At 51.9% G+C, this 26,828-nt stretch overlaps 1 protein-coding gene across 2 annotated transcripts in view; it reads right to left on the reverse strand.

Moving 5' to 3' along the window:
* NIBAN2 (niban apoptosis regulator 2) overlaps nucleotides 1–26,828 on the reverse strand; it is a 119,962-nt gene that overhangs the window by 50,228 nt on the left and 42,906 nt on the right. For both annotated transcript variants that reach the window (XM_065571908.1, XM_005309112.5), the window contains exon 2: nucleotides 799–929. Coding sequence is in view for 1 of the 2 variants with exons in the window: in XM_005309112.5 (XP_005309169.2) it covers nucleotides 799–929 (131 nt within the window). In the remaining variant the exon portion in view is untranslated. The remainder of the gene's footprint in view (nucleotides 1–798; nucleotides 930–26,828) is intronic.

The following is a 26,828-nucleotide window of genomic DNA, read 5'->3' on the forward strand; positions in this document are numbered from 1 at the left end:
CTCCATGCCAGCAGTTTGGAGCTACAATGGGCATTAGGAGTCAGACATACAAGGGAGCCCAGTGAAAGGCAAGGTGGGGCTGCAGTGCACCAGGGAGCCCATTCACTCCCTCTGTGGCTAGGGGAAATGAATCACATTGCACAAAGCCGCAATTAAGTCACTTGACTCACTCGGGAAGGAAAAGCCAACGCTGGAACTTGGGCAAGAGCCAAGCTGCAGGGTGAAGGGCCTGTACCAGCTCCTGGCCTGGAGTAGGCGTCCCAGAAGGTCTAAGGCTAGAAGGTACTGCTCCCCCAGAACGAGCCCCAGAGCTTCAACCACCGGCTGCTTGCCGTGCCCCCCTTTAACACACATCCCGTAAGCACGGGTTCAACTCCACAGCCGCTGTTTGGCTTGAATTGCTGGAAGAACTTGGCCTTTCCCCACTATATAGAGGTGAAATTTTCCACTCCAGCTTTCTCCCGGATCTCGCACTGGAAGATCCCCACCAGGAAGGCCTGCTCTCACAGCGCTGCATAAATGCATCATTGCTGACACTCCCGGCAGCAGACTGGCCTGGGGCATCTGCCTCCCATCCCCGTGAGCCCACCTTTCAGGTGCATTTGGGCACGCACACAGCTCCCAGAGCCAAAGCTCCTTTGACACCGAAGCTGGATCCGTTTTGTAGCCCATCCCCATTTCTGCGCTCAGGTCTGAGTGCGAAGATGTTGCAGGGAACAGCGACCTAAGCCAGCCTCTGGAGCGGAGCTGAACCAGAGATCCCAGGACAGGGCAATGCTCAGAGGAAGTCTCCCTTACCTTGCGGTGGAGCAGCTGGGCCTGCGGCCCTCCGTTGCCCTCAATTTCATACCGGACGCTGTTGAAGAGCGCGACGCCATACTGTTCCTCGTAAAACTGGCAGAATTCCCCCAGCACCTTCCCGGTTTTCTCTGAAAGTCAAAATGAAGAGAAGTTTAACACAGATGGCCCGACTTCAAAACACATCCAAAACCCACCAGACACGCACGCTACAAAACCCCTCCCCCATCTGCTGGGGAGACTCCTCGAGTCCCTTTGCACTTTAACACGAAAGCCTGGGACCGAGATGATCAGTAAGGAAGTGTCTCACTTCCTGCAGCTGTGGGGGAATATCTACCAGCTGAAAGCATCCCTATCATGATGGTTAGCGTATCACTGGCCATCTGTTTGTGGGCTCGGGGGCGGACGGTTAGTGGAATCATCTTACTCTGATGAGCAGCGGGAGGGTTACTGATTAATCCATACACACTCTATTGCATTAGCAGGACTTGTGCTCATTTCTCCTCCTAGTCTAGATCCCTTCCAAATTTAAAACAACCTCCCCCCACCCCCCGCGAAGTCCAACTTTTGTTTTGATCACAATACTCCTAGAAGACTGATGCTGAAGAACCCACTTGCACCTAGGCTAGGACCGTGTAGTCTCCCAGTTTGCAATAAACGGCTCTTTAACTTGTCTGCCTGCATTTCTATGGCACACATCACTGGGCCAGATACAGAAACAGGAGTCCTTCTGCCCTGACCATCCAGCCCTTTCTTGCGTTAGTGGTTATGCCAAGTGGGGTCACTTTGCCATATGGCTTCCTCATGCCCACATGCCCCACTCTTAGCTCTTAGAGATGGACAGGAAGAGGCATGAGAGAAAGATGGGGCTTTTGCTACTTTTTGGGTGCAATGTGACAGGCTCATGCAGGGCACCGATCACTGGGGAATTCCACCTCTACCAAAAATGTCTTAAAAACGGTCTTCCGAGTGGCCCGGGTAACCTCAAAGTCCATCACCTGTCGTGTCACTTCAGCGCTGCCCGTTTCCTCCCGCTCCCGTTCTGAATGTGCCAGGAGAAGCCAGCCAACCGGAGGCCCTCTGGTTATGGAAGGAATCCCACAGTCCAGCCCGATTATGGAAGGAATCCCACCAAGTGCCCATGGGAGCTGCTCCAGTGCACCTGCCAGCAGCCTATCATCCCCGCGCTGCCCAAGCGGCCTTCCCTGCCTGAAGGGGAGGTTCCATCCTCTTACTGGGGAGTGGCAGAGATGCAGAACACTTTTCACCTGCATGTTCCCTGTCTGGACCCAAACCCAGCTCTCTCACTGGTGAAAGGGCGGCAGCTTTCGTCACATGCGACCTGCCCCCGGGTGCAGGCGCTCAGCACATCCTACTGAATCAAACAGCCCTGGGCCAGGTGAGTCACCTTTCCATCAGCGTCCGATCCACAAACAAACCCGAATCGTGCAACTCAGAACGGAGTGGTGAATAAGGGCATGTGGGCAGACTGTGCCGCTCAAAATATTTTCCCATTCCTAGTGCCAGCAATAGCAGCGACCTTTGCCAGGAGGCAGAGCTGGCCAGCGCCCAGAGTGCCGCCTCCCCTACTGGGAGTCATGCTCCGGTCTTTGGAAGCAGAGGCCAAGATGCAGAGTAGAGGGATACGGGAAAGACTCCTACAGAGACTCCAGAAACCCTGATTTGGCCATATAGCATCAGGTGGGAACTCAACAACAGTTTTGTTTCATACGAGAACAGTCACTGGTGGACTTGGGGCAAGAGATAGTGGAAATCACGGGGGAATTTTAGTACAACATACCACTGGGACCAGGTGACAATATATTCAAAACTAAGGTCTGCTCTACAGTTAAACTGGTTATTGGCATAGCTGTGTTGGTTAGGGCTGTGATTTTCATGCTGGTATACACCCTGATATATGGGCATAAGAGTGCTTTTGCCAGCATAGCGTTTGTCTCAGGGAACTGGTGAGTTCCCACGTCTCAGGGAATCACTATGCCGGGAGAAACTCGGTTATGCTGGTATAAGCTGTTTCTGCACTATGAAGGTTTGCCAGTACAACTCTGCTGGTATAGCGATGCCAGCAAAGCTTTTCTAGTGCGGGCAAGGCCCCGGGGGTCCCTCCTGCCCTGCTACCAGTCTAACACACAAGCTGTTCCATACCAAAAGGAGAACTTTCTATCGGGGTGGTAAATACTTGGTAACTTACATTGGCACGAACCAGTCAGCCTCTACCACCGACGCTCCCGCACTACCCAGCCAGGATTTCTCCACTGTATCACAGTTCAAGATTCTTCCTTGGCTCAGTTTGCTGTTAGGGCCCCACGATCCAAACTCTATCCCTGCTGTAGCCATGACATTTCAAAATAACCATAACACGCAGCATGGCGACAGCGGGCAAGTACTAGGCGCATTTGTTCCAATATGTATTTGATCAGGGAAGTTCCTCCCCAGCTCTTTGGGATTCTGCAAAGAACTCCCTTAACCGCGCTGGAGGATACCAAGTCGTCCGTGCTGGCCACCAACTTGGCTGACGCCAGAGACCTCCAGAGCTAAAAAGCATGAACCTCTGCAGTCAGGTTCGGAAGCTGGGCTGGGACAGAGTCAAACTCACATCCGCTGTGGCTCCAGCGGAGGCAGAACACATTGAGCAGCGGGTTATACTAGCAAGGTCACTAACAGCAGGACAACACCAGTGAGTCAGACGTACGTGGACCAATTCTCAACTGCCCCAAGGCTTCTTCTAGGAGAAAACCCTTCTCGCATCAAGGCTTGTTTGTGTTGCAGCCTAAGATCACCCCTCAGACCTGAGACTCCCACCTGCTTCCTCTGCTAGTGTCGGGAGCACTTGGAGCTTCCTGCAGCTCTGGGACTCCCCAAGGGGCAGCCGCCTCCCTTGAAGAAGGCCTTGCCATGACTGCACATGGCCTCAATTCACACCACTGCAAGAGTCTTCCGGGCCCCGCCCCTCTTGCCCTCTGCGATAAGGGCTTCTGATAGAGAGACGGCAACGCAGGCACGGTGATTATGACTTTGATAATGAAAGTGAAGGATGGGGCTTGGCTGCGTTCATACACAAACCCAGTAATGAGCAGGGATAAAGGTTGCCCTCCCTACCCCACCTCCAGGGCAGCGCTCAGCGCAGACGCTGTATTTAACTGCGGCCTAGAAAGGCAAGTCAACAGCTGAGACAGGCTCTGAAGTTACCAGTCACAGCCCCCAGCTGAGGGGCGTTCTATAATCCTCTGCCAGCTCCAAACTCAGTCGTTCAGCAACCACCACAGATCCCTGCTCCACTGCTACCTACTCCCGATCATTTCATAACATGCCTGCTCATTAGATCCCCAGGGAAGATGCAAAGCAAAAGGTACACAAGCTGCTCCCCATGTAAAACATGTTCAGCTCTTCCAGAAACACTGCATCCCCATCAGTACCAGTCACTGCTTTCCAGCAGGCATTTCAAAGGGACCTGAAGGGAGTTCAGTGGGATTCAGCTGCCTAATTCCCTTTTGGTTCCTTTAAAAAGTCCCAGCCCCCATTCGGTTTAGGCCCCAGTCATGCTGCCACTGAAATCAATAGGATTTTATCTATGATTGGTTTTCCCGAAGTGCTCACACATATGCTAATGCACCTTCCCCGCCCCGAACAGCTCCCAATCCACGTTCCACAAGGCAACAGGGAGTGATACCAGAACAGGATGCCATGGGATGCCACTCAATGTGCAGCGGCAGTCAAAAAAGCACACAGAATGTTGGGAATCATTAAGAAAGGGCTAGATGAGAAGACAGAAAATATCATATTGCCTCTATATAAATCCATGGTACGCCCACACCTTGAATTCTGTGTGCAGATGTGGACACCCCATCTCAAAAAAGAGATATTGAAATTGGAAAAAGTTCAGAAAAGGGCAACAAAAATGATTAGGGGTATGGAACGGCAGCCATATAAGGAGAGATTAAAGAGGCTAGAACTTTTCAGCTTGGAAAAGAGATGGCTAAGGGGGGATATGATAGAGGTCTATAAAACCATGATAGATGTGGAGAAAGTAAATAAGGAAGTGTTATTTACTCTCTCTCTCATAACACAAGAACTAGGGGTCACCAAATGAAATTAATAGGCAGCAAGTTTAAAACAAACAAAAGGAAGTATTTTTTCATACAACACACAGTCAGTCAATCTGTGGAACTCCTTACCAGAGGAAGTTATGAAGGCCAAGACTATAACAGAGTTAAAAAAAGAACTAAAAAAAAAAAAACTCTGCAAGAAAGAACTAGATAAATTCATGGAGGACAGGTCCATCAATGGCTATTAGCCTGGATGGGCAGGAATGGTGTCCCTAGCCTCTGTTTGCTAGAAGCTGGGAATGGGTGACAGGGGCTGGATCACTTGAAGATTACCTGCTCTGTTCATTCCCTCTGGGGCACCTGGCGTTGGCCACTATCGGAAGACAGGATACTGGGCTAGATGGACCTTTGGTCTGACCCTATATGGCCATTCTTGGGAACAATAAGATCACATGGTTACTCACTAAGGTATGCACGCGTCTTGGGTGTATCCAGACGCTGCAGTGGGAGCAGGATTGGGCTGCTTGGTTGTAAGCTCCTTGGATCAGGGACCTTGTCTGGTAGGTCTGTACATTACTGTGCACACCTCCCATAGGAGGGGGATTTATAACACTAAGAACCAGAATGGTTTTGGCAGACCACTCCATCCCAGTACCACCACCGGGAAGGTCCTGAAATCCCTATCTATCTACCCCTCCATCTCGTCACTGACACACAGCTGGCAGGGTCTCTGCTGCAGCCCGCTCTGCTTCACCCGTCCGCCAGCCAGGCCGTCAGAAGGTTCAGGATGGATGAGCAGAGCCGCGTTTCTGGCGTGTGACTTTTCCCTCCGTACTGCATCCAAGACAGAGCCCCTGAACACACGTCCCCGTCACGTGGGAGAAGGCTGATCTACCAAGGGATGCTACCGAGTGCAGTCAGCAAGGCTGCCCGTACCACGGCCATGCCAGGGACGGGACAATCCAAACTCTCCCAACTGGCGCGGCTGCTTGTTCCCAGTGATTATGTCTGCACAGCATGGGAAGCGGGGTCCCCCTATGCACACTGCAGAACGGCAGGGAAGGTCCCCTTTGGACTCTTGCTTGAATGTCGAGACATGAAGGGAACATTGTCCATTGAACAGACACCACCTGAGAACTATTCTATTCCCGGCTCTGACACTGCCTCTTTGTGCAACCTTGGGCAAACGACTTTCCCCTTCGGTGCCTCAGTTTCCCTTCCATCTCCACAACACTAGGCCTTAACCGCCTCCGAGTTGCCATGGATTTCAGTGGGAGCAGAGTTAGGCCAATGCCCAGCACTACTAAAACTCCCATCCTCCATGCAGTATACAATGTCTTAGCCCCAGTGTGGTTGTGGGTTACACACTTATTAACGCTACACACACACACACACACAAAGACAGATCCCAGAGGCAGGAAATTCCAGACATTAAGATTGTTCCGTCAATACTCGCATGCCCGTATTGCACATCCTGTAGAGTGTGTGTAATACAGGACTGTGGTTATGGAGGAAGAATGGTGGAGTTATGGTATAAGCCAGGGGTGGGCAAACTACGGCCCGCAGGCCGGATCCGGCCCCTCAGGGTTTTGGATCCGGCCTGCGGGATTGCCCCCCGTGGCGCTCCAGGAAGCAGCCGGCACCACGTCCCTGCAGCCCCTGGGGGAGGGGGAGGCAGAGGGCTCCACGCGCTGCCCTCGCCTGTGGGTACCTCCCCCGAAGCTCAAGGATACTTTTAACCACTTACAGAAGCAGCCCCGTGTCCGTGCTTAGCGGCACATTGGAGGAACTTTCCTACAGAGCATGCAGTCTGAATACAGACCATCTGAGGCTGGCACCAGTAATGGGACTAGCCTCCATGGAGGGTAGGGAAGAGACAGGCTGCAGAAGAACAGGGAAGGTGCATGGTATAACAGAGCCTGCTCTTCCACTGCAGCCACAGATACCTTCCCAAACGGCCTCTGCACCACCACATCTGCTCCAGCAGGGCTCTGGCTTTTCCAGCCACAACCCAGGCCTTAGAGAGAACAGGTTTAGATCAGGATCTGTACAGATCCCACCGCACCTCCCCACCCCCTCTCCCAACTCTTGCTTGTCGGATCGTCCATCCACGCGGATCCATTCTGCGATGGAGTTTGTGACAAGCCCAGGCGTCAGGTTGGCAAAGCAGAGCTTTCCTTAAGGTGAGCTGAGCAGAAAGAGTGAGAGACAAACTCATAGCCAGTCTGGGAGCATCTAAGCAGGTACTTTCTGCTTTTGAGAGGCAACAGCTGCGTTTCACAGGGATTCTTTCAAACAAAATCCTTTCCCAGGCGAACCACCGTCGGGGAATTAGAGGAAAAGGTTTTCGGTCACTTTAACAAGCCCACGACTCTAGCCCCTTAAGAACTTTGTGCAGACAGACCGTGTGCTCCAGCCAGGGAGCCCTGCCAGATTGCACTGCTGGGAGCACCACACACACAAGGATTTCCTGGGGCTATCAGCAATAACTGGAGGTTTGGGGTGGGGGGCAGGGTGAAACCACTGTGCACTTTCGCCTCTGGTCTTTGGCTTTAAGAGGCGTACGGACAAGCCATGTTTACAAGCGTCTCAGAGTGCCCGAAAGGGGATCGTACGGGTGTGGCACAGGGGAGCTCGCCTGCTAAGGGCCAATGACACTCGCTAAGGCAAGGCACAGGATGGGAACGCTGCAGGGGCTTCCCGCACCTAGCGGACCTCACCCATGGCGTTCAGCAGCACCCGGAACACCCCAAGCAGCATCCTGGGGCTTGCGGACTCCAGCGGGAAGGCGAGTGAGTTCACCTACTGAACAGCTCGGCGGCGGGCGCGTTTTGTTCCCCCTCCCACTCACAGGTGCTCTCTGATTGGTGCAAAGGCCCAGGGGAAGAAGTGCCTCGGCTGGTTCAAATTGGGGACTAAGGTTTGGAACAACTCCATGCTCTCTTCTGGGCTATCGGCTCCCCCTGGGGAAGTGACCCAAAAGGGTCAGGAGCCCACCGGACTGGAGCCGCTGCATGGAGTGATCCCCATGGGACAGGAGCCATCAGTGGCTTCCCCCGCCCCACTCCATCCTCTCAGGGGAGGAGACATGGGGGCTCCAGCATGCATCCCATCCCCAAAGTCAGCTGAAGAGATGGAGTCCTGTCAGTAAGGCACTGGGCTGGGAGCCAGGAGATCTGGGTTCCATTCTCAGCTTTGCGAGAGACCAGCTATGAGACCACAAGCAGGTCACTTGCTCTCTCTGACTCAGCTCCTCATCTGGGCTGGTTAAACTGAAGGGTTTTTGGGACAGGGACCATCTCACTGGGCAGCAGCTAACAGTGGGGCTCTGGCCTTCATCAAGGCCTCCACGAGATACCTCAGTACAACTGGCATTAGATAGATACCGAACAAACAGTTTGGTCCTTCCCCAGCTCCAGAGACTGGGTCCAAGTGTCCTCCAGCACCTGTGGCAACGCACCCCCTCCCCCCCAACCCACTGGGTTTACCAGAACAGAAAGCAATTAGCGGCCGAAACGCCAAGCAAGGGAAGAGAAGGCCTGTTCCTTCCCACTGCTCTTCAGCAAGCGGTCAGGACATGAATGGCAAGGAAGACTGGTGCAACCTCTCTGCGCTGCCATCCGAGAGAATTCCACAACCTTTCAAGCCAGCTGGAAGCTCTCTGGGCTGCAGTAGTAAAGAGGAACATTGCATCAGATCTCCCTTGGTACCAGGGTCTCCTCTCTCCCACACATGCCAAGTGTGAGCAATTACAGGCAAAGGCCCCTTCGCTGTCTCAGCACCACAACCGGAATGTCTGATCAGCACTTGAGCAGGCGGGCACTTGGCCAGTGTTCAGGAAGGACATGCACGTCACAGCCATCGACTAACTGAAGCAGATCACACGGGGAGGGTCCTCTAGGGAGGATCATTGCATGCATTTTCAAAACAGGTGCCGTGGGGAGGCTGGCACAGAGATGGGGCTGCGAGCAAGCGGTCCCAGCGAGCTTAGGCCGGAGAGCTGCAGACAGGTTTGTCCGCTGGATCTGGAGAGATTTTAGATTCTTTGGGTAGCCAGGCTCCCAGGGTCAGTCCTACGCAGTGGCAGGCTCCCTGTCCTGGAGGGGAAGCAAGGCTCCCCATGGGTGCCTCTTCATTGCACTGTCCACCGGGGTCCCTTTGACATATACAATCCCACTCACCTGTCCACATAAATCCAGTGAGCTCGGTACACTGCTCTTCCCCAGAGGGGCTTGCTGTCAGGGGACCGGGGCCCAAGGAGAGGAAACGTTCAGCAGAGAACAGCGTTGCCATCTCAGGACTCTCCAACGAACCCAGACAACCGGATTGGAGATTAGAGTTGGCACAGCATCTCGTCTCCCCAGGGTGGCGTGTTTAAGAGGCCAGCCCTGCAGGGGGGAAATGCCACGGATGCGGTGTGGGTCACCTCTCCGGCGACACGCTGGCCCACCGCCACCTTTGGAGCGCCATAGAAAAGCTCCATAGAAGTTGGGGGGGCCCCCCCACCACCAGTGCCCGAACAGTGGCCTCGTCCCACCTCTTCTCCCAAGGTCCCGTCACCCGCCCGCCCCTCTCGCTGGCCCCCCTGCCCCACCCTGTTCCGGGAAGGTGGCAGAGAGGAGCAAGCAGCGGGTGCAGGCAGGACCTCAGTGGAAGAGGCCAAGCAGGTGCGGGGCCAGGGTCCAGACACCAGTGGGCCTCCCCACACACACTTCTAGGGAGCTTTCGATGCTTGCATGCCGCCTATGCATGTCTCCCCACCGAATGAAGGGGAGGGCAGGGGAGATCTACAGCCCTGGGGCTCTTTATGAATTAAAAGGTCTGATCAGGACACCCCACCCCTCTAAAGAGGAGGTCAAAAGTGTTCTGGGACCTCCCACGCTGCGTTCCCCTCCCCTCCCAAATAACTACCCTGGGGGGGGGGGGGGAAAAGCAGCCTTGATGCACGTCACACAGAATCTAGTTCATGGTTAGACTCGCCATGAGAACTACGGTGGTGCAACTCCCAGAACCCAGCACAGACTCCCTGTCAAAACACACGGCAAGCGGGATCGAGGCAGCGTCTGCTTTGTGTTTCAGACTTCCCTCGTCTCCTGAGCTCCTCACACAGCCCCCTCTTGCACTGAGAAGCCAGAGTCTACGTGGCATCTAGTCAATATAGTGACTTTAGTGGGGCTTCTGACCCTTCCCTTGCCTCTTAGCCAGCTGCTGTGGTTTAAAAAAATAAATCCTGTTTAAAGAAATAGATAATTCTCTCCTGCTGTGTGAGGGACCCACACAAATAGGGGGATTGACCTATTATAAAGAGGGGAGGAATAAAGGGACGGGAGAGAGCCAAAAACAGTGCACCAAACTACACAAAGTGTTGTCAAGTGTGTACAGACAGACACACCCCCTTTCACTGGACCCTCGCTGAGGGAGGCCACTGGTTTTATAACTCCAAAGTTACCGATGCTCCACAGTTTCGCTGTTCCCTTGGTTTGAGAAATGTTTAAAATCAGAAATGCAGAATCACAAACTATATCCATTGGAGGAAGGAAACCCCCCCACCATTTCAACCTGGTGGCATAAGTCACATCAGTCACACAGCGCCCCACATTTGAGGCGCGGCTGATGGAGGGGTACGGTCCGGCGTAGGAGTCGACAGAATAGAATGAGACGAATAACTAACCTCACTTGTAATTCTAGCGGGGAAAGCAGGGCGATTTAAAGGCGCTAGGGCCCCTTTAAGAATCACTTTTGCGGCGTTCTGCAGGGGTCCAACAGGTATGGTAGTGTCAACCGGGGCTCTGGGGCAGCTAGAAGCCATCTTCTGCACCACATGGTAGGCTTGCCATGGTCACCATTAAGGCCCAGCGATCAAGTTAACCAGCTAGTGAGTTTTGCTACTCAAAGGGCAGCCCTACTGCTAGAGGGGGGGTCAGTTTCGCACAAGCACACACTACGCACGTTACACCCTTCCCCATCCCGAATCCCCAGCTCTACTGATGCACTGCCTCGGTTCCCATTTGTTGCTAGCAGAGCCCGGCACTGTTCCTAGTCGCATGCCTGGCCAGGTGGGAAGACCGTCATCCACGTGACTGGAGAGATCAAGAGTTTCCCTCATTTAGGATGAGAATGTGTGCCTAGTTCTCCAGCAGTCACTGCACTAAGCCTTTCAATGTGATCCCCATACCCACGCTGAAGAAAAGCCAGAACACTTCCACTTCACTCTCCTTTGGGCTGATTTCAAAGTAAAAAACTTGGGCTCCTTCGAGGCACCGTTCGTATGGGGTCGGGGTATATGAATGCTCTGCATTCCGGCTCCTTTCTCTGATCTGCTCCACCTGGATCAGAAAAACTCCTCTTTGACTTGCTCCACATGGAGCAGGCTGAGCACAGGTGGCTGTCAGCTCTGTGCTCCTTGCTTCCCTCCTAGCGGAGTGAAGCAAAAGATGGTGGTGGCAGCAGGTTCTCTTCTCTATAGGGAAGACAGCAAGCAAGATGCACTGGACCAGAACATCAGGAAGCAGGAGGAGGTGCCCTAGAATGCTTGCAAACCCAGGAGTATGGATTAAAACCAACCACTCGAGTGATCCTCCTCCTCCTCGGTAAGGAGAAGGTTAAACAAAGTTGTTCCCAACACTAGAACTACTCAAAGATTTTCCACAGACCCTTTTTTTTGGATGAAAGAATTTTTCCATCTACAGTTTGCATATTTGTCAAAAAAAAAAAAAAATAGTTCATAGGAAATTAACATTTTTCAAAGTTTCCTGCAAAAAATCCCTTTATATTTTCCAGCCAGCTCTACTCAGTGAGTTTCTCAAACCGCTGGCTTTAGACTCCTAATTGGAGCCTACATAGGCCACAAGTTAGCATTAAATAAGCCAACTGATGGGGGGACAGGCAGCTCCCCTCTTTGTTTTCTAATCTAACAGCTAGAGAAGAGGGTGTGGTTAAGAGGCTTTTAAATAGGTTTAGCAGAGCTTCTCTCCCAGTGACAGTCTCGCTTCGTTTTGCGCACCCCAGATGTTGCCAGATGTCATTCTTCATACGGACACAAGACTCCAATCTGATTGCGTGATGGATGGGCTCTCTGCATAGCCTGCTCAGTACATATGGAGAGGGAATAAAGTTGTGGGGGAGAAAAACAGCATGGTGCACCACTGGGTGCTTGGATTTGGAGCGCTAGCTTTAGGTTCCAAGAAGGCCTGGGATAAGAAGCGAGATCAGAATTGAATTTAAAACTGCACGAGCAAGTTGAGGAGCAACGTTCCGACGTATTTCAGAACGCCACCCACATGACACAGCGTGGAATATTGAGTTCCACTAATAAGATACACCCTCACATCAAAACAACCCACTGGCTGACCGTTCCCTGGAGGCCAGGACAGTAATTGCTAGATACTGACAGCTTAGTTAACCTATTTGTGGTTGGAAATGCATGGATAGCTTGACGTTTCCTTTACTGTACACCCGTGTGTATTAAATGTTACATCCAAGTCGAATATGGTTCTAACCCATTTATAAGTTGGCAGGACAGGAATGCAAAATGTTGAAAAGGCTAATTCGCGGCATCTTTTAGAAAGAGATTTCACAAGTGAAACCTCCACCAACACACAGCAGGGTCCATCTTGTACAAAGGATCATTCCTGAACAGTTATGTAGCCTATGGGCAGTGAATGATTTCATGGCGTTGGAATTCTGAAGAACCAGAAGGAAGTCTCATAGCTCGAGTCATTTAACTCTAGTCTAGTCTCTAGATAAAGCACTTGAGACTCTATGGTAGGGAACAGCCCAGTTCTGCCCATGTACATAGGGAGTGAACCGGCCTTTTCCATCTAATTGCAGCGAACCTGGAATTCTGCATCCAGCTGTGGAATTTTTCCATGAGTTCAGAACTATACAGTTCACTTCACTCCATACTCAGAGATTGCCCACCGATCAGTCCTGTCCCTGCTATAGAAACTGATGCTGGAGTGCCAGCGGATTCCAGAGCTTCTGGTGCTAGCAGGGACTTCCACCCGAGGGGAGGTTTTCCAGCGTGATTTGCAGCAGTTTTGTTTGGCAGGTGGGACCTTTGTTTTGAATTCCTCTCCTTCAACTTTGCCCTGGAGAGAGGGAGACTGAACAGTGGCCTCCAACAACTTCAGAAACTATTTGATCTATCCCAGAGATTTGCAGATAGCAGGAGGAAAAGAATGCAGCATCCTCTCTTCAAGGAAACCAGCAATGTCCGGAGAGTGCTAACCCAGACCACACACACGCACATACACTGCAGAGCATGTTGCTTAAAAAGGTGGCAAAAGGCTCTTCCATTTCAGCTCCGGTTACAGCTCTTCCGGAGTGACTCTCATGCGAACAGTTGCCAATTGAGCTAGTAAGATAAGGAGTGGGGAAAAGGACCAACCTCATCTTGGTTGCAAACTCCTTGTTTTACACCAGTGAGGAGCACTGCAGATAGTACAGAGGAAATGAAGATGAACCTTGATCCTAAAGGATGGAAGGGGATAATCAAGTCTGCAGAGATCACAGCACCTATCTGGGTGTGAGGCGTTGCGTGGAGGTTTCTCACCCTGCTGATGTTTTACCACTGTCCTTTCCTTTTGTCATGCTGCTCCCCAGAGGCTTGTGTCAGGCTAGTGGTCAGTCTCAGACTGACTTCTTCTCTCCAAGTGTTTGACAAACACTTCTGTGCCAAGGATGGGAAGATATTAAGAACCCATGTGACATGAGCTGCTTCCCTCCTTGGGGACCTGCTCTTGTTCCTTGTTACTGAATGGGACAGGGAAGTAGTACTGGAGCTGGATAGGCTAGGGTTCCCAGTTTGGGGATGAGCCCAGAACGAGAGCTCCAAAGTCTCATGTGTGCGACTCCAGCAAGATTTTTGGCCCAGTGCTGCAGGAAGGTTGGCAAGATCAGATGCTCTTCTGGCAGCATTCCAACTGGAGCCAGTAGCTACACGGGGAGGTTCGGCTCCACACAGTCACAGCCAAGCCACTCCCCAGGATGGGACATGCTGGGGAGTAGAGAGTCTACTTCTGAACCCAGCTCCTACTCAGAGTTAGGCCCTTTGGCTCTACTACGATGCCAGTATGCCACTAGGTTATGGAACAGGTTCTGCACTTACACCCAGGAGAGAAAAGCTGGAAACAATTCAGACAAGGAAGGGATGGCCTGGAGGGGTTATGGAGAGGGGTGGGTGGTTTCAGGTTTGGAACACACAGTGAGAAATGCATGTTTTTGCAAGGTGGTCAGGGAAGGAAACGGCTATTAGGAACAATAAACCTTCCAAAATGACATCACCTATTTTGGCCTCTCCTATCGGGGAAAACCCCCAAAGAATGGATATCCAACGGGTTATTTGCAACTTGATGTTCTATTGCAAATCAGGGCATGTAAAAAAAAAATCCATTGTTTGGGTTTAAAAAAAAAAGTTTGAGAAATGTTGACGACAGAAAGACTAAGATTTAGGAGAGTATTTTGAAGTCTCATTTCCTTCAAGTTCATGGGAAAGAGAGATAGTCTCGCTCTCCAGCAGCGAAGACAGTGCAGTTACTCATTCTTACTAATTAATGACAGACCACTTGTTAAGTCTTCGGTGAATGGAAATAGGACCATTCCTTGCATTGATATTAAAAGGAGTTAGAAGGAGTTTCTTGATCAGATCAAGACTGAGTATTCCCATCTCCTGGATCTGAAGTGGTTTAACTACCCAGGAAACCCAAGTTATTCCTTTGGAAATTTGTCAGAGATCACTGCCCAAGTGCACTTATTTCTTCAGTTCAAGCTCCCTTCACACCCATAAAAGATGAGCAGTGAATGCCCTTCGCTTTCCTACTAGTGCGAAGGTTAAAAAGGCTTCCATCCTACCCCTATGCTCTGGGCAGCAGATCACAGTTGTTAAGAGTCCATGCACTCTCTTCATATTGTTTCTTTATCCAGTTCTCACACCATCCCCCCTGATGAGGCTAATATTTAAATATCATTGCCGCGAATGCCCCTTTTGTGAAGAACCAGTTGGGCAAGACAGTTTGGCCAACCATTCAGAAGGTGGGATGCTGACCCCAAACTTCCTTGCCTTGGGAGACTAAGCCCTGGTCTACACTGGGGGGGGGGGGGGGGGGGGGGGAGGGGAGAAATTGATCTAGGTTCCGCAACTTCAGCTAGGTGAATAACGTAGCTGAAGTCTAGGTACTTAGATCGACTCACCGCGGCGAGTCGACTGCTGCAGCTCCCCCATCGACTTTGCCTGTGCCTCTCGCGGTGCTGGTGTACAGGAGTCGATGGGAGAGGACTCGGGGGGCGATTTATCATGTCTAGACTAGATGCGATAAATCAATCCCCGCTGGATCAAGCCCTGCCGATCCAGCGGGTAGTGAAGACATACCCTAAGCCGCTCTTCACATACAACAGGGTAGCAGATGTTATGGAGACCAGAATCAAGTTCTGGGCAGGGGTGGGAAATGGGTGTATTTGGGAGACATGGCATCCTGATGAAGGCATTTTCAGAAGTCGGTATCTCAGCTAGCCACAGATTTTACCCGATTTCTGGCCCTCTCGTAAGCCGAAGCAAGACACAGGCATATCATCCTGCAGAATACGGATGACTATAGAGCTCAGATACCTGCCCGACACCCCACCCATGACAGCACTAGGCCCACCCACCAGCTGCTTGACAGCTCCTGACAAACACATCCTCGCCACTCTGCAGACAGTCTCTGGTGGTGCATCTCGCCGAGCACCGAATGACTTTTGGAAGCCGGGCGGGTACGTGGCAGCATGGGAAGTTTACTTTGGAGCCAACGCGGGAGCCTCTCACAGATACGGGCATCTAGTACAGGGCAGAGAGCCCACGTACCGTGCCTCAAACCAGCGGCAGCCCAGTGTCAGAGACAGAGTCTGACAGCGGCAAAATCCAGCTCTTCATTTGCCATAGTGGGAGTGGTCACATAGGCAAACACAGGCTCCCTTAACGACCGTGCCATCCACACATTCTTATGCAGCGAGCGTTTCCGAGCCTAGACAAGGAATGTGCACACCAGCCCCGACTCGGCAATAGAAACAGTTCCCGCCCTTACAAGTAATAATCCATCCACCCTTTCTTGGTGGGAGTGTCAGACACCCGGATGGCGAATGAACAGCGGTGAAGCAAGCCAGCATCCAGGCTGCATTGGGTGGATGTCATTTCACAGGTGATGCAACTACAGGCCCTTTTCGGGTTTCCACATGCTTCTTTTGTTTCCCGTTTCTCCCCGAATCCAAACCCAGCGTGTGACTGAGGCAGGAAAAGCGAATAGGCCAGGGTGGAATGAACCAGAGTGGAATGAAGCTCCTTTCAGCCACAGGAATGGGAGTTTCCTGGCAGCATATGCAGCATGCTAAGGAGGGAACAGTAAGACGTGCTTATTTGAAGGGCTGCTTCTATGTAGTTCAGTCCCGACACATCACACCTCATCCTATTCCAACCCCAGGCCTCTGCCTAGCAGCTGGCACCAGTCAGGTGCTTTTGCAGTTGGACCATTAGGGAACCAGGGCAAGGTTTGGAACCAAGGTCTCCAGACGTAAGTGTTTAGTGTGTTTGACCACTGTGTCAAATAGCCCGGCTGGTGGCCGGCTCTGTGCACTTAGAACTGGCATTATTCCGTGGGTGGCCTAATCAAAATCCAATCCGCAAATCCACTCCCCGCTCACACCCTGGGCTTCTCTTCCCCCACGCAGAAGTATCCAGTGCTAGCCAGGTGTGAACCGCGAGGGGAAGAAGAAGAGCTCCAACAGCCCCACAACTGGCCACGCTGGTTTTAGAAATGCTGGGCTAGGCATTAGAAAAGAGGGAGGGACATTTCCAGCCACAGTCACAAGCGGAGTTTTCCAAAAGGCCACCCTCGCCCATCCCTCAGCTTTTGCCCTAGGGCCTCGCCCAGCAGCTCACCCATCACGAAGGAGCCACCAAGTCATCCCGCAGTTCGTTCAGTCCCAAGCTGCTTTACTCTGCTCCCTCCACGCACTTCGGCCTCCAGTGGCACATCACCACCTCCTCCAGGAATCTATTCCAGATCTTACCCCCTGCTGTCTGAGGTACTTACCTGCCGCCCCTCAACGGAGTATCTTAATGCATTGATACTCACAGCACCTGTTAGGTAGGTTGGTATCCTGCATGGCACCAGGGAAAACTGAGGCACAGAGAGGCTAAGTGACTTGCTCAAGTTCTGTGGCAGAGCAGGGAATTGAACCCCCATCTCCCAAGTCTCAGACAAGTCTCTAACCACTGGACTGTCCTCCCTCGCCTGCTGTGGGGAAGGGTAATGCTGCCTCAAACTCACTCTGATGCCAAGGTAAACAGTTCACTAGAGCTATTCAGAAAATGATCAGCATTCACATTCCAGACCAGATGCACTGGGCCCTTCCCATCGCTCTTCTGGGTCATCCTCAGGAGGGGATGTTTTTCTCCTGCAGATGACGATGAATCATAAGCAAAGATTGCAAGCCACGCTGGGTACACAGAGGGCGCCAGTACCGGTTACACAAGAGCAGCATATCAGAGAGGACTCCAGCGAGACACTAGAAACCCGTCACAGATGTAGTTGACACCCATTGGGCTGCTGAGAGGGGAACGAAACCCAGAACTCCTGCGTGCTTTAAGCCTCTGGAAATCTGAGCACAGGTCTAGCACCCTCTCGGAGAGCTCTGTAGTCCAACTGCCTTGTCTCTGGGGCCAGTGCTGACCTCCTCAGTATCACACCATTCCCACAGTCCGGGATGCTACACCCCCTTCAATGTATTCATCTTAACTCCCCAGTGAGGCAGGCTTCACTATGCCTTTATCCACAGAACGCAGACCCTAGCCAAGCTCTAGTCACCATCTACCAGACAGCAACCAGAACCAGAAGACCAAATACTAGTGAACTGCTGATGCAAACTTCTCAGGCCCAGCTCTAGGCTGGAGATAGCCTCATCACCAGGCCTAATATGGGGCGATACACAGAACCCATCTCAGTCTGAGCTCCTAGGGGAATTGGCTAGCAGGAGTGCCCTGAAGCTGGGGATTTGTTCCAAGGGATTTGGTAATATGGGCACGGGAAGAAGGGCGGGGGGGGGGGGGGGGGGGGTTTAGAAGAAACTTTAAGGCCTCCACATGCAGGGGAAGGTTTCCTTTTGCAGAGGATCCCACTCGCTCTTAAATCGCCACCCCTTATGGGTGTTCAGGTCTCTGTGGAGCGCTTCTGGGAGGGGTCACAGCCACGGAGCTCCTTGGGTTTGCTGAGCTGGTGACATCGGCCAGCACTCATATCAGAGAGGGCACGCTGCCCCGGCTGCCTTCGGACCCACAATTCAACACTCTCTCTCCATGCACTGTGCTCCCCAGAACACGGCTGCCCTCCTCGCACCTCTCAAGAAGCCATGACACCATCTTCCAGTTCACAGCAGGACCTGGTTCACGGGAACCGTCCCGTGTTTCACTGGACTCCTCACCTCACCTGCTTCCTCTCCAGCCCTGCCACTGGTCTCACTACCACTGGCAAGAGACCCCTCTCCCGGACAGTATTCCCGCCTCGGACTCCCCCATCTCTTCATTTTGCCCATGGTTATGCCTCAACTTCCTCTTCTCCCTCCAATCTCCTATCAGCGCCATCATTAAACCAGACCTGTCCTATCTAGACAGCATCTTGGAGCCACAAGGAACACTACAGACTATCCTCCACGTTCGTTCATTCCCTGCCCCTCCCAGGAACAGCTTGCCCCAGCATGCATAGCCAGCCACCTACAGGAGGTCCAAGGAACCAGAGCCTGCTCGCACTGACACGGCTGTAAATCCAGCGCAGCCGCACCGGGCCTCCACCCTCCTCCCACTTGTGCCATATGACACAGCTGCAACTCCACTGAGTCACGGCAGGTTGCCACTGGAGTAACTGCAAATTTTGGCCCCAGAGAGTTTCTTGGCCAGGTCCAGCATTGGGGAACACTCTTGTTTTGCCCAGACATGCCTCCCTCCGGGTGTGACTGTCCCAGTAGCCAGACGATCAGGTTGGAGAGTGCCGTTGCCCGCGAGATAAATAACAGTCCGAGTGAGCAAACAAAGCCTGTTTTCTTCCAATTACCCTTGAAATCATGTGAAAATGCGGGATACTTTAAACAGCCCAGGCTGCAGCTGTCAGAGTCAGCTGACTTGGCAGCAGGGAGATCAGAGCCTGCAAACAGTCACTGCACTGCAAGGGGCTGGAGCACTTAGAGCGGAGACTATGAACAGAGCTACTTGGTGGGCCAGCAGGTTGGTTTCCTTCTGCTCTCTGAAGTTAGGACCGGATTCCTACCCAGCCTGATCATCAAGTTTCTATCCCAGCCGCTGCTAAACAAAATCTGCAGCCTCCCAGCAGGGGAAATTTCCCTTAACAGCCACATGCCACAGGTTAGACGCTCCCAGCTACACCTCCTCAGGTCTTTGTAACATGGGGCATCTAAATCCCTTCCGCAGACAGAACGGACAAGGCAGTATGGTGGAGAATGAGACAGACCTGCTTGGGCTTCCATTTAATGGCCCAGATTCTCTAGAGGGCTCCGCTCCCACTTAGGAACCTAAAGGAAGGTGGCCCAGTTTGCAAAAAACACAGCGCCAAAGGGCATGATGGAGCACTGTCAAAGGTCTGCCCTCCACAGTTGTGGGCCCTGAGCTTTTCTGAAAACTCTGGGCTTTACAGAGCGGAGAAAGCGTGGCCCCAATGACTGCCAGCAAGAGAGATTGCTCCTTTCCGAGGGGGGTGTGTGTGGAAAGCAAAGGCCACGTACACCGTTTCTCCATACACTAAGTGGCATTGACGTATTCTCTACGCAAAAGAATAAATGGACACAAATCTGACATCAGGAATCATAGCATTCAAAAACCAGTAGGAGAACACTTTAACCTGTCTGGTCACTCAGTAACAACCCGGAGGGTGGCAATTTTGCAACAGAAAAGCTTCAAAAACAGACTCCAATGAGAAACTGCTGAACGTCAATTGATATGCAAACTAGATACAATCAACTTAGCCTTGAATAGAGACTGGGACTGGCTGAGCCATTACAAACATTGAATCTATCTCCCCATGTAAGTACTCTCACACTTGCTTCTTATCAAACTGTCTGTACTGGGCTATCTTGATTATCACGTCAAAAGTTTTTTCTCTTACTTAATTGGCCTCTCAGAGTTGGTAGGACAACTCCCACCTTTTCATGCTCTCTGTATGTGTATATATATCTCCGCAATATATGTTCCATTCTATGCATCCGAAGAAGTGGGCTGTAGCCCACGAAAGCTTATGCTCAAATAAATGTGTTAGTCTCTAAGGTGCCACAAGTACTCCGGTTCTTTTTGCGGATACAGACTAACACGGCTGCTACTCTGAAAACTGACGTATGTGGCTCTGATACACACACACAGAACACATCCCTCTACACGCTGGAGTATCTCCACAGTCAAGAGCCAGTCTAGGCCTGCTCCCATTCACATGGATACAGAGGCTCTGCGCTGCACGTTGAGAGGTGGGATGAGCCTGGGTGTGGCCGAGTTGGCACGCTTGTTACCATAGCACGATGCCTCCTGCCTCACCGGGGGCCTTTGTTTCCCATCCTACCTGCATGGCACACAGTTTCCGGCCTCCCTCTCCACCCCGGAAGCCCTCAGGTAGCCAGGGTGAGCTTTAGAACCAAGAGAAAGCTAAGATACTCTGTGTGCTGCCAACGCTTCCACCACACCCATCTTCATGGGCCACCTCATCCCAGAAACCTCCACCTGAACCGGGCATCTGGCCCTCCAGGCTCCATGTATCATCCTGTAACTGGGACTTCTGCCACGTGCTGTCTCCCTCGACCCCCCACCTGCCCAGTCCGTGTACTTCAGTATCAACGCTGTTTTTTGAGATGCCTCTTCAAACACGATCAGATCACACAGAACTAGCAGTTTGACTGGCTGGCCAAATGTTTGCCCTAAGACAAGAGGGGATAAAGCATCAGTGGTCCATAAATTCTGACTTCTGTGTCAAGTGGCCCAATCAGCTCTTCCACTGCTCTCCTGACAGCTCATTCCTCCCTCCTGGCCTCAGATCAGCTTGAAGTGAATTTTTAAAGCACTCGTGAATTCGTCCTAGAACCTGGAAGGTTCACAGCAGAAAAACTGGCAGAACCACAGCTCTGATTAGACCATCAGGAGTGCTGGAGTGGCTGTATCTATCTTTCCCCCCTATCTGGAAGCTGCCCCCAAGTCACCCACCCCACACACTAACAAAGTGACCTGGCTTCGTGAGCACTGGCTAATATTTTACCAGCGAGAGAAAGGTCTTCTGGAATCTTTGTGGAAGTGTCCCAGGTTTCCGTGCTGCCCCCTGAAGTCAGTAGGCCAGGGTTACGTTATCTCTGGAGACTGGAAGGCAGGTGCATACACAGCGAGATGCTAGAATAGAAAGGGGACCTTTTCCTGCATTGCCACTTGAGCTGTCAGACAGGCCAGGATGTAGATGGATCCATTACTGATGCACAGCATGAATGCACCAGCATATCAGTCCCATGGTGCGTCTACCCCACATCAGTGGTGAAAGCACAGTAGGAGAGCAGTTGGCTCCAAGCCGTCTCAAGTCCCGTCTGCACTACAGGTGCTATACTATAGTGGTACAGCTACAGCGGTGTAGCTATGCTGCTGTGGCCCTGTGGTGTAGATACAGACTACAGCAGTGGGAACGGGTTTTTCCATTGGTGTAGGAATTCCACCTTCCCGAGAGACAGTAGCGAGATCAGTGAAAAACGTTCTTCTGTCAACCTAGCTGTGTCTACACTGGGGGTAGGTCAGCAAAGCTAGAGCACTCGGGGATGGGGATTTTTCCACACCTCAAGTGTTGTAGCTATGTTGCGTTAAGTGTAGACCAGGCCTCAGACACCCGAGTGGTCACCTTGCAGGGACTGATGCAGCCTGGGATTTAGATTGAAGATGTATAGGAATTAGGATAATAACCGGCTCCTTCAGGCTGGCAAGGGATCAAAGGCCTGGGTGGAGAGTCACCTGCACCCCATCTCCTCTCTGGCACACAGAATGGCAGCTGCTCGGAACAGGGCAGCGGATCCAGTTCCTCTCCCCTCACTGCTCTGTGTCTGGGCCCCTTTCAGCCGTCTGCGGGCTCCATACGCTCTCACCAAGGAGACATCTATACTAGGAGCGACGCAGCGTTTAACACCCAGCGCAAGCTCTGCGGCCCCAGCCTTCCCTTTGCCACGGATGCCTCATCATCACCCCCCAGAGAGCGTGAGTGATGAGCAACAAGATGGAGGGAGAGTCCAATGAACGCTGCTCCATTGCTATCTGAGACAGGGTCAGCGAGATCGACCCTGGCCCTGCGCAGAGTTCGGCAGCCCCGGCGCAGAAAGTGCCTCTACCCCGGCTCCAGCCAGAATGATCAAGGTGGCGCTGCTCCTATCAGACAGCACATCGAGGCGAGGGGAGGACCTGTTCACGGCTCTGGGATAGCTGCGTCCCACCACAGAAGTATGGCCAATAAATGACACCAACCAGGCCTATTTAGCGGAACATTCACCACTTTCCACCCAGCAGGGTCCCCCACAGATTCCAACGGAGAGAGGAATGGACAGGCACAACGCCGCCAGGGATCAGAGTAAGGGTCCCCCTCAGGTCATGTTGTTTCCAGCGGTAGCTTTTTACAAGACTGGCCAAGTTCTTAAGCAACACCAGCCACAGAGGGCAGGCCCCAGACCCTGGGAGATTGAGCATGGCTTCTGTTCAGATGAAAAGGCAGGTTGTGGCTATAAATTACAGCCCTTAGAAGCAAGTTGGCTTGAGACACAAAACCTCAGTGTGTTCTTGCAACAAAGACAGAGTAAGATATAGTTACACCCCAACCTATGAGCTTCTGTTTGTTTGGGCTGGGCATTAGCAAACAAATAAAGCAGAGTCCATATCTCGGCAATAAAAATCACAAGTCCGGGGATAGCTGGTGTTTTCCCGAAAGCCCCAGCTACTGGAGGACGGAGATTTTTTTAAAAGCGAAAACAGATTTGCCACAAGTTGAAGTTTTGATCCCTTATAGATGGAGAAAAGCTTGAAAAATGTGATGCCCTAAAGGCTCAGAGAACCTCAGACAAAAACAAAAAGACACAGAAAGGAAGTAAACAGAAACCCAATTTGTTCTTTTAGTCGCCTGATTTTTTTAAGCCAAGTTTGTGTTTTGTTTTCTGGGGGGTGGGAGGTGACTCAAGGTTGTGAGCCCTTGGGGTGGGGAATACTGCAATTGTTGCTATCAGCTCTGGAGAGGACTTGCAACCGGAAAGGAGAGATGAAAGGAGAGATGCATGAGCAGGGCTTAGGGGCAGGGATGAAAGAGTAAAGGGGAGGGGAGGAGAGCTTGCATAGCACCTGTCTGCATCTCCAGTTCAGTTACCAACTCGCCATATCCATTCCAAAGCAATTGCTGCCACATTCAGACTGTTGCTTCAGGGAAAGTAAAGCCAGTTCCTCCTTCCTGAGACACATGGCTATTTGGGAGCGTGCCCAAGGAGGACAACCTGTGGAGAGATGGCTGCCTATTGAGAAGCTAAGAAACAGTCAGGTCCAGAGAACGAGCATTAGCTTTTAGCCAGTATTTTGGACTTCCGGGCCTACTGAGCAAAAGCACCATGGATTAGACCCTGGGTTCCTATCCGGCAAGGCCAGGGACCGAGCCACCATCCTGCATTCCTTGCACACGCCAAACTTCCCCCACATCTCCTAATTTAGCAGTATCCTACTATCACGCTTTGCTTAATTTCAGCACGTGCGGCTTTGAGAGGGGAACCCAATGCTAGCATTGCATCCTGGATATATAACTGACCCAACCAACGTCAACAGCACGATTGGAACTCGGGATCCACAGGACAAAAATGTCTATCTAGCTAACGGAACTACTCTTAGCAGGACAGCTGTAGTAGGCTTTTATCCCCATGTCACCAGCCACTGGGGCGGGGTGGGGGGTGGACAAAGCCCTACACTGATTGAGGTTATATTGCCCAAAGCCCTCAACAGAGCAGAATGTGCCTCACAATAACTGTCTGTGTCCTGTTGCATTCAACTGCGAGCAGCACTTCCCGGGTCATTCTCTACATTGGACAGCACCTCAGGGGGAGAATTAACAGTAAAACATCTCAGGCAAAATTCCACCTGCATGATTCATAGATCTGGAGATACTGGCCCAGTGGCCAGTCTTGCCAAAAGCGGCTTTGGGAGTTAAACATTTACTATATAAAACTACAGATTAACTATTTTGTCACTTTGGGGAGATTCTGGGGGAAGTAGTTGGGAAACCAAGGGAAGATGTACTAGCTTGAGCAAGCTGAACGGGCAGCACCGATAAGACGTGTCCTAATGGCCTGCTACGTTCAGCCTTTCAGTTTACACCTTGGAGATCTTATGAATGGACGGAAGCCGATTTCAAGCTCAATACAAACAGAGCAAAATAAAGGTCCCCTCCCTCCAGAGGCCACATGGCTTCCCTGGGTAAACATCAGAGCTGCCAGCGTACTGAGCCAGACTCCACAGCCCCCGCCCTCCCAGACCGAGCACTGCTAGGCAGGAAGAGAGACATGCCAAGGGAAACCTCAAGGACAACTAGACACCAATGGCTTTGCTGTTAGAGCCAGGCGCTGCCAGTACAACCAAGGCTCAACGATCGCTCACCTGACATCCACCCTTCACTCACCGACTCCTAGGAGCTTACGTAACCCATGGGTCACTAGATCCACCGAGCACGAGACTCCATTACCGTCGCCAGACAGGAATGCCTGGCTCTTTGGCTCACTCTGTGGAGACTCATGTTAAGCTCAGGAGGTCCCTGGGGATGGCCAAGGTGGTGGTGGCCATCTCAGTTTTCTAGCTCACATTTCTCCTGCTGTGGCTGTCTGCGGTCTCTCTGGCCTACCTCCCCCTGCCCTCGCACGCCTATGCTCAATCCAAACCAGTCTTCCTCTTGCCCGGCTGCTCTGACCATTAGGGGCTCCACTGGCCTTCATCAAATTCAAAGTCCTCAGCCTCACTCTGCCTAACACCTCCCACCACTGCCCTGCTCAGGCAGTGAGCTCTCTTCACCTTCTAGTCAGTCCCCTTTGTATCCTCCTGGTTCTCCCCCATACCCCCTTCACATACATCATGCATCCTCCAAGACCCTATTCTAGAGATTAGCAGGCCATATACAGATTTCTCTGAGTGCCAGCCAAACGCACACCCATCCCCCTCTGTAGCACACACCACTTTTAGTGCAATATTGCTGTCCACTCCGACAGCTGCTTCAGAGGGATTCCTGTATCTCGCATTTGCCGCATGCTTCTGGACTCAGGATACTGTAAAAGACAGACAGTGGAATAGCCTTTTATGAGGCCCATAAGTGATGGCTGCAACTGATAAGGGAATTGCTGAAGTGAGTCGGTTGGAGGGAGGGAGAGGGAGAAAGAAGTTGCCCGTTATTCATTAAGGCCAATCCAAGCTGGAAACCAAAAAATTTACGATCATGCTGGAAAGATCAGCCAGCTGCATTCGCAGGGCTTGCCGACATGGAGAAGTTCTCACCTTTTAGTTCAAGGGCAGGAAGTGTTTATGCAACCTCTTAAATCTGTTTATTTCCGTTTTTAAATCAGTTTGCTTTAGTTTGCTCAAGTTAATCGAACAGGTTTAAGCCAGGTCGAAATCTCAACAGTCCCTATGTAAGAGGTACTGCTCAGGTAGCAGCAGCCACCACAGATAGGTTTGCGCCCTTAAACTGTTCTTATTAATACAAAGAAACAAAAGTAACCCGCCTTACAGATTAAACCGGTGCAACTCCTGCCTTTAGACAAGGCCCCGGGCAACGTCTACGCTGCAGTCTTTCTGAAATCATCCCACCACTGGCGCTTCACCACCAGCAGCTTTACCTAGACGTACCCTTAAATGCCTGGGTAGGTCTATTAGCCAGCTCGGGTCAATTGACTTGGGCTACAGGGCCATAAAACTGCAGTGTAGTTGGTCGGGCTCAGTGTAGACATTCCCTATGTCAGGGGTTCACATACCCGTGGGGGTACGCAGAGCTCTTCCAGGGGGTCCATCAACTCATCTAAATATTTGCCTAGTTTTACAACAGGCTACAGAAAAAGCACTAGCCAAGTCAGGGCAAACTAAAATTTCACACAGACACTGACTTGTTTATACTGCGCTACATACACTGAAAGGTAAGTACAAGATTTATATTCCAATCGATTTATTTTATAATTATCTGGTAAAAATGAGAGTCAGCAATTTTTCAGTAACAGTGCAGCTGGGACACTTTTGTATTTTTGCATCTGATTTTGTAAGCAAGTAATTTAAGTGAGGTGAAACTTGGGGTACGCAAGACAAATCAGACTCCTGAAAGGGGGACAGCAGTCTGGAAAGGCTGAGAGCCACTGCCCTAAGTCACTCAACTAATCCTATTGAGTAGGGTTACCATACGTCCGGTTTTTCCCGGACATGTCCGGCTTTTCGGCAATCAAACCCCCGTCCGGGGGGGGAATTGCCAAAAAGCCGAACATGTCCGGGAAAATGCCGGCCGGGCACTTCCCCTCCCGCGGCGGCTCTGCTCCTCCCCTGACTCTTCGGCTCTGTTTAAGAGCCGAGCTGCCCGAGCGCTGTGGGCTTCAGGCAGCCCCCTTGCCTCCGGACCCCAGCCGCCGGCCGGGCACTTCCCCTCCTGGGCTCCAGCGGCGCAGGGTCCGGAGGCATGGGGGCTGCCCGAAGCCAGTAGCGCTCGGGCAGCTCGGTTCTTAAACAGAGCCGAAGAGTCAGGGGAGGAGCAGAGCAGCCGCGGGAGGGGAAGTGCCCGGCCGGCATTTTCCCGGACATGTTCGGCTTTTTGGCAATTCCCCCCGGACGGGGGTTTGATTGCCGAAAAGCCGAACATGTCCGGGAAAAACCAGATGTATGGTAACCCTAGGTAACACCCCCCCAGAGCTTAGGCCAGGCAGGCATGCCCT

Source organism: Chrysemys picta, chromosome 18 (genome assembly GCF_011386835.1).
Source record: "Chrysemys picta bellii isolate R12L10 chromosome 18, ASM1138683v2, whole genome shotgun sequence".
NCBI lineage: Eukaryota > Metazoa > Chordata > Testudines > Emydidae > Chrysemys > Chrysemys picta.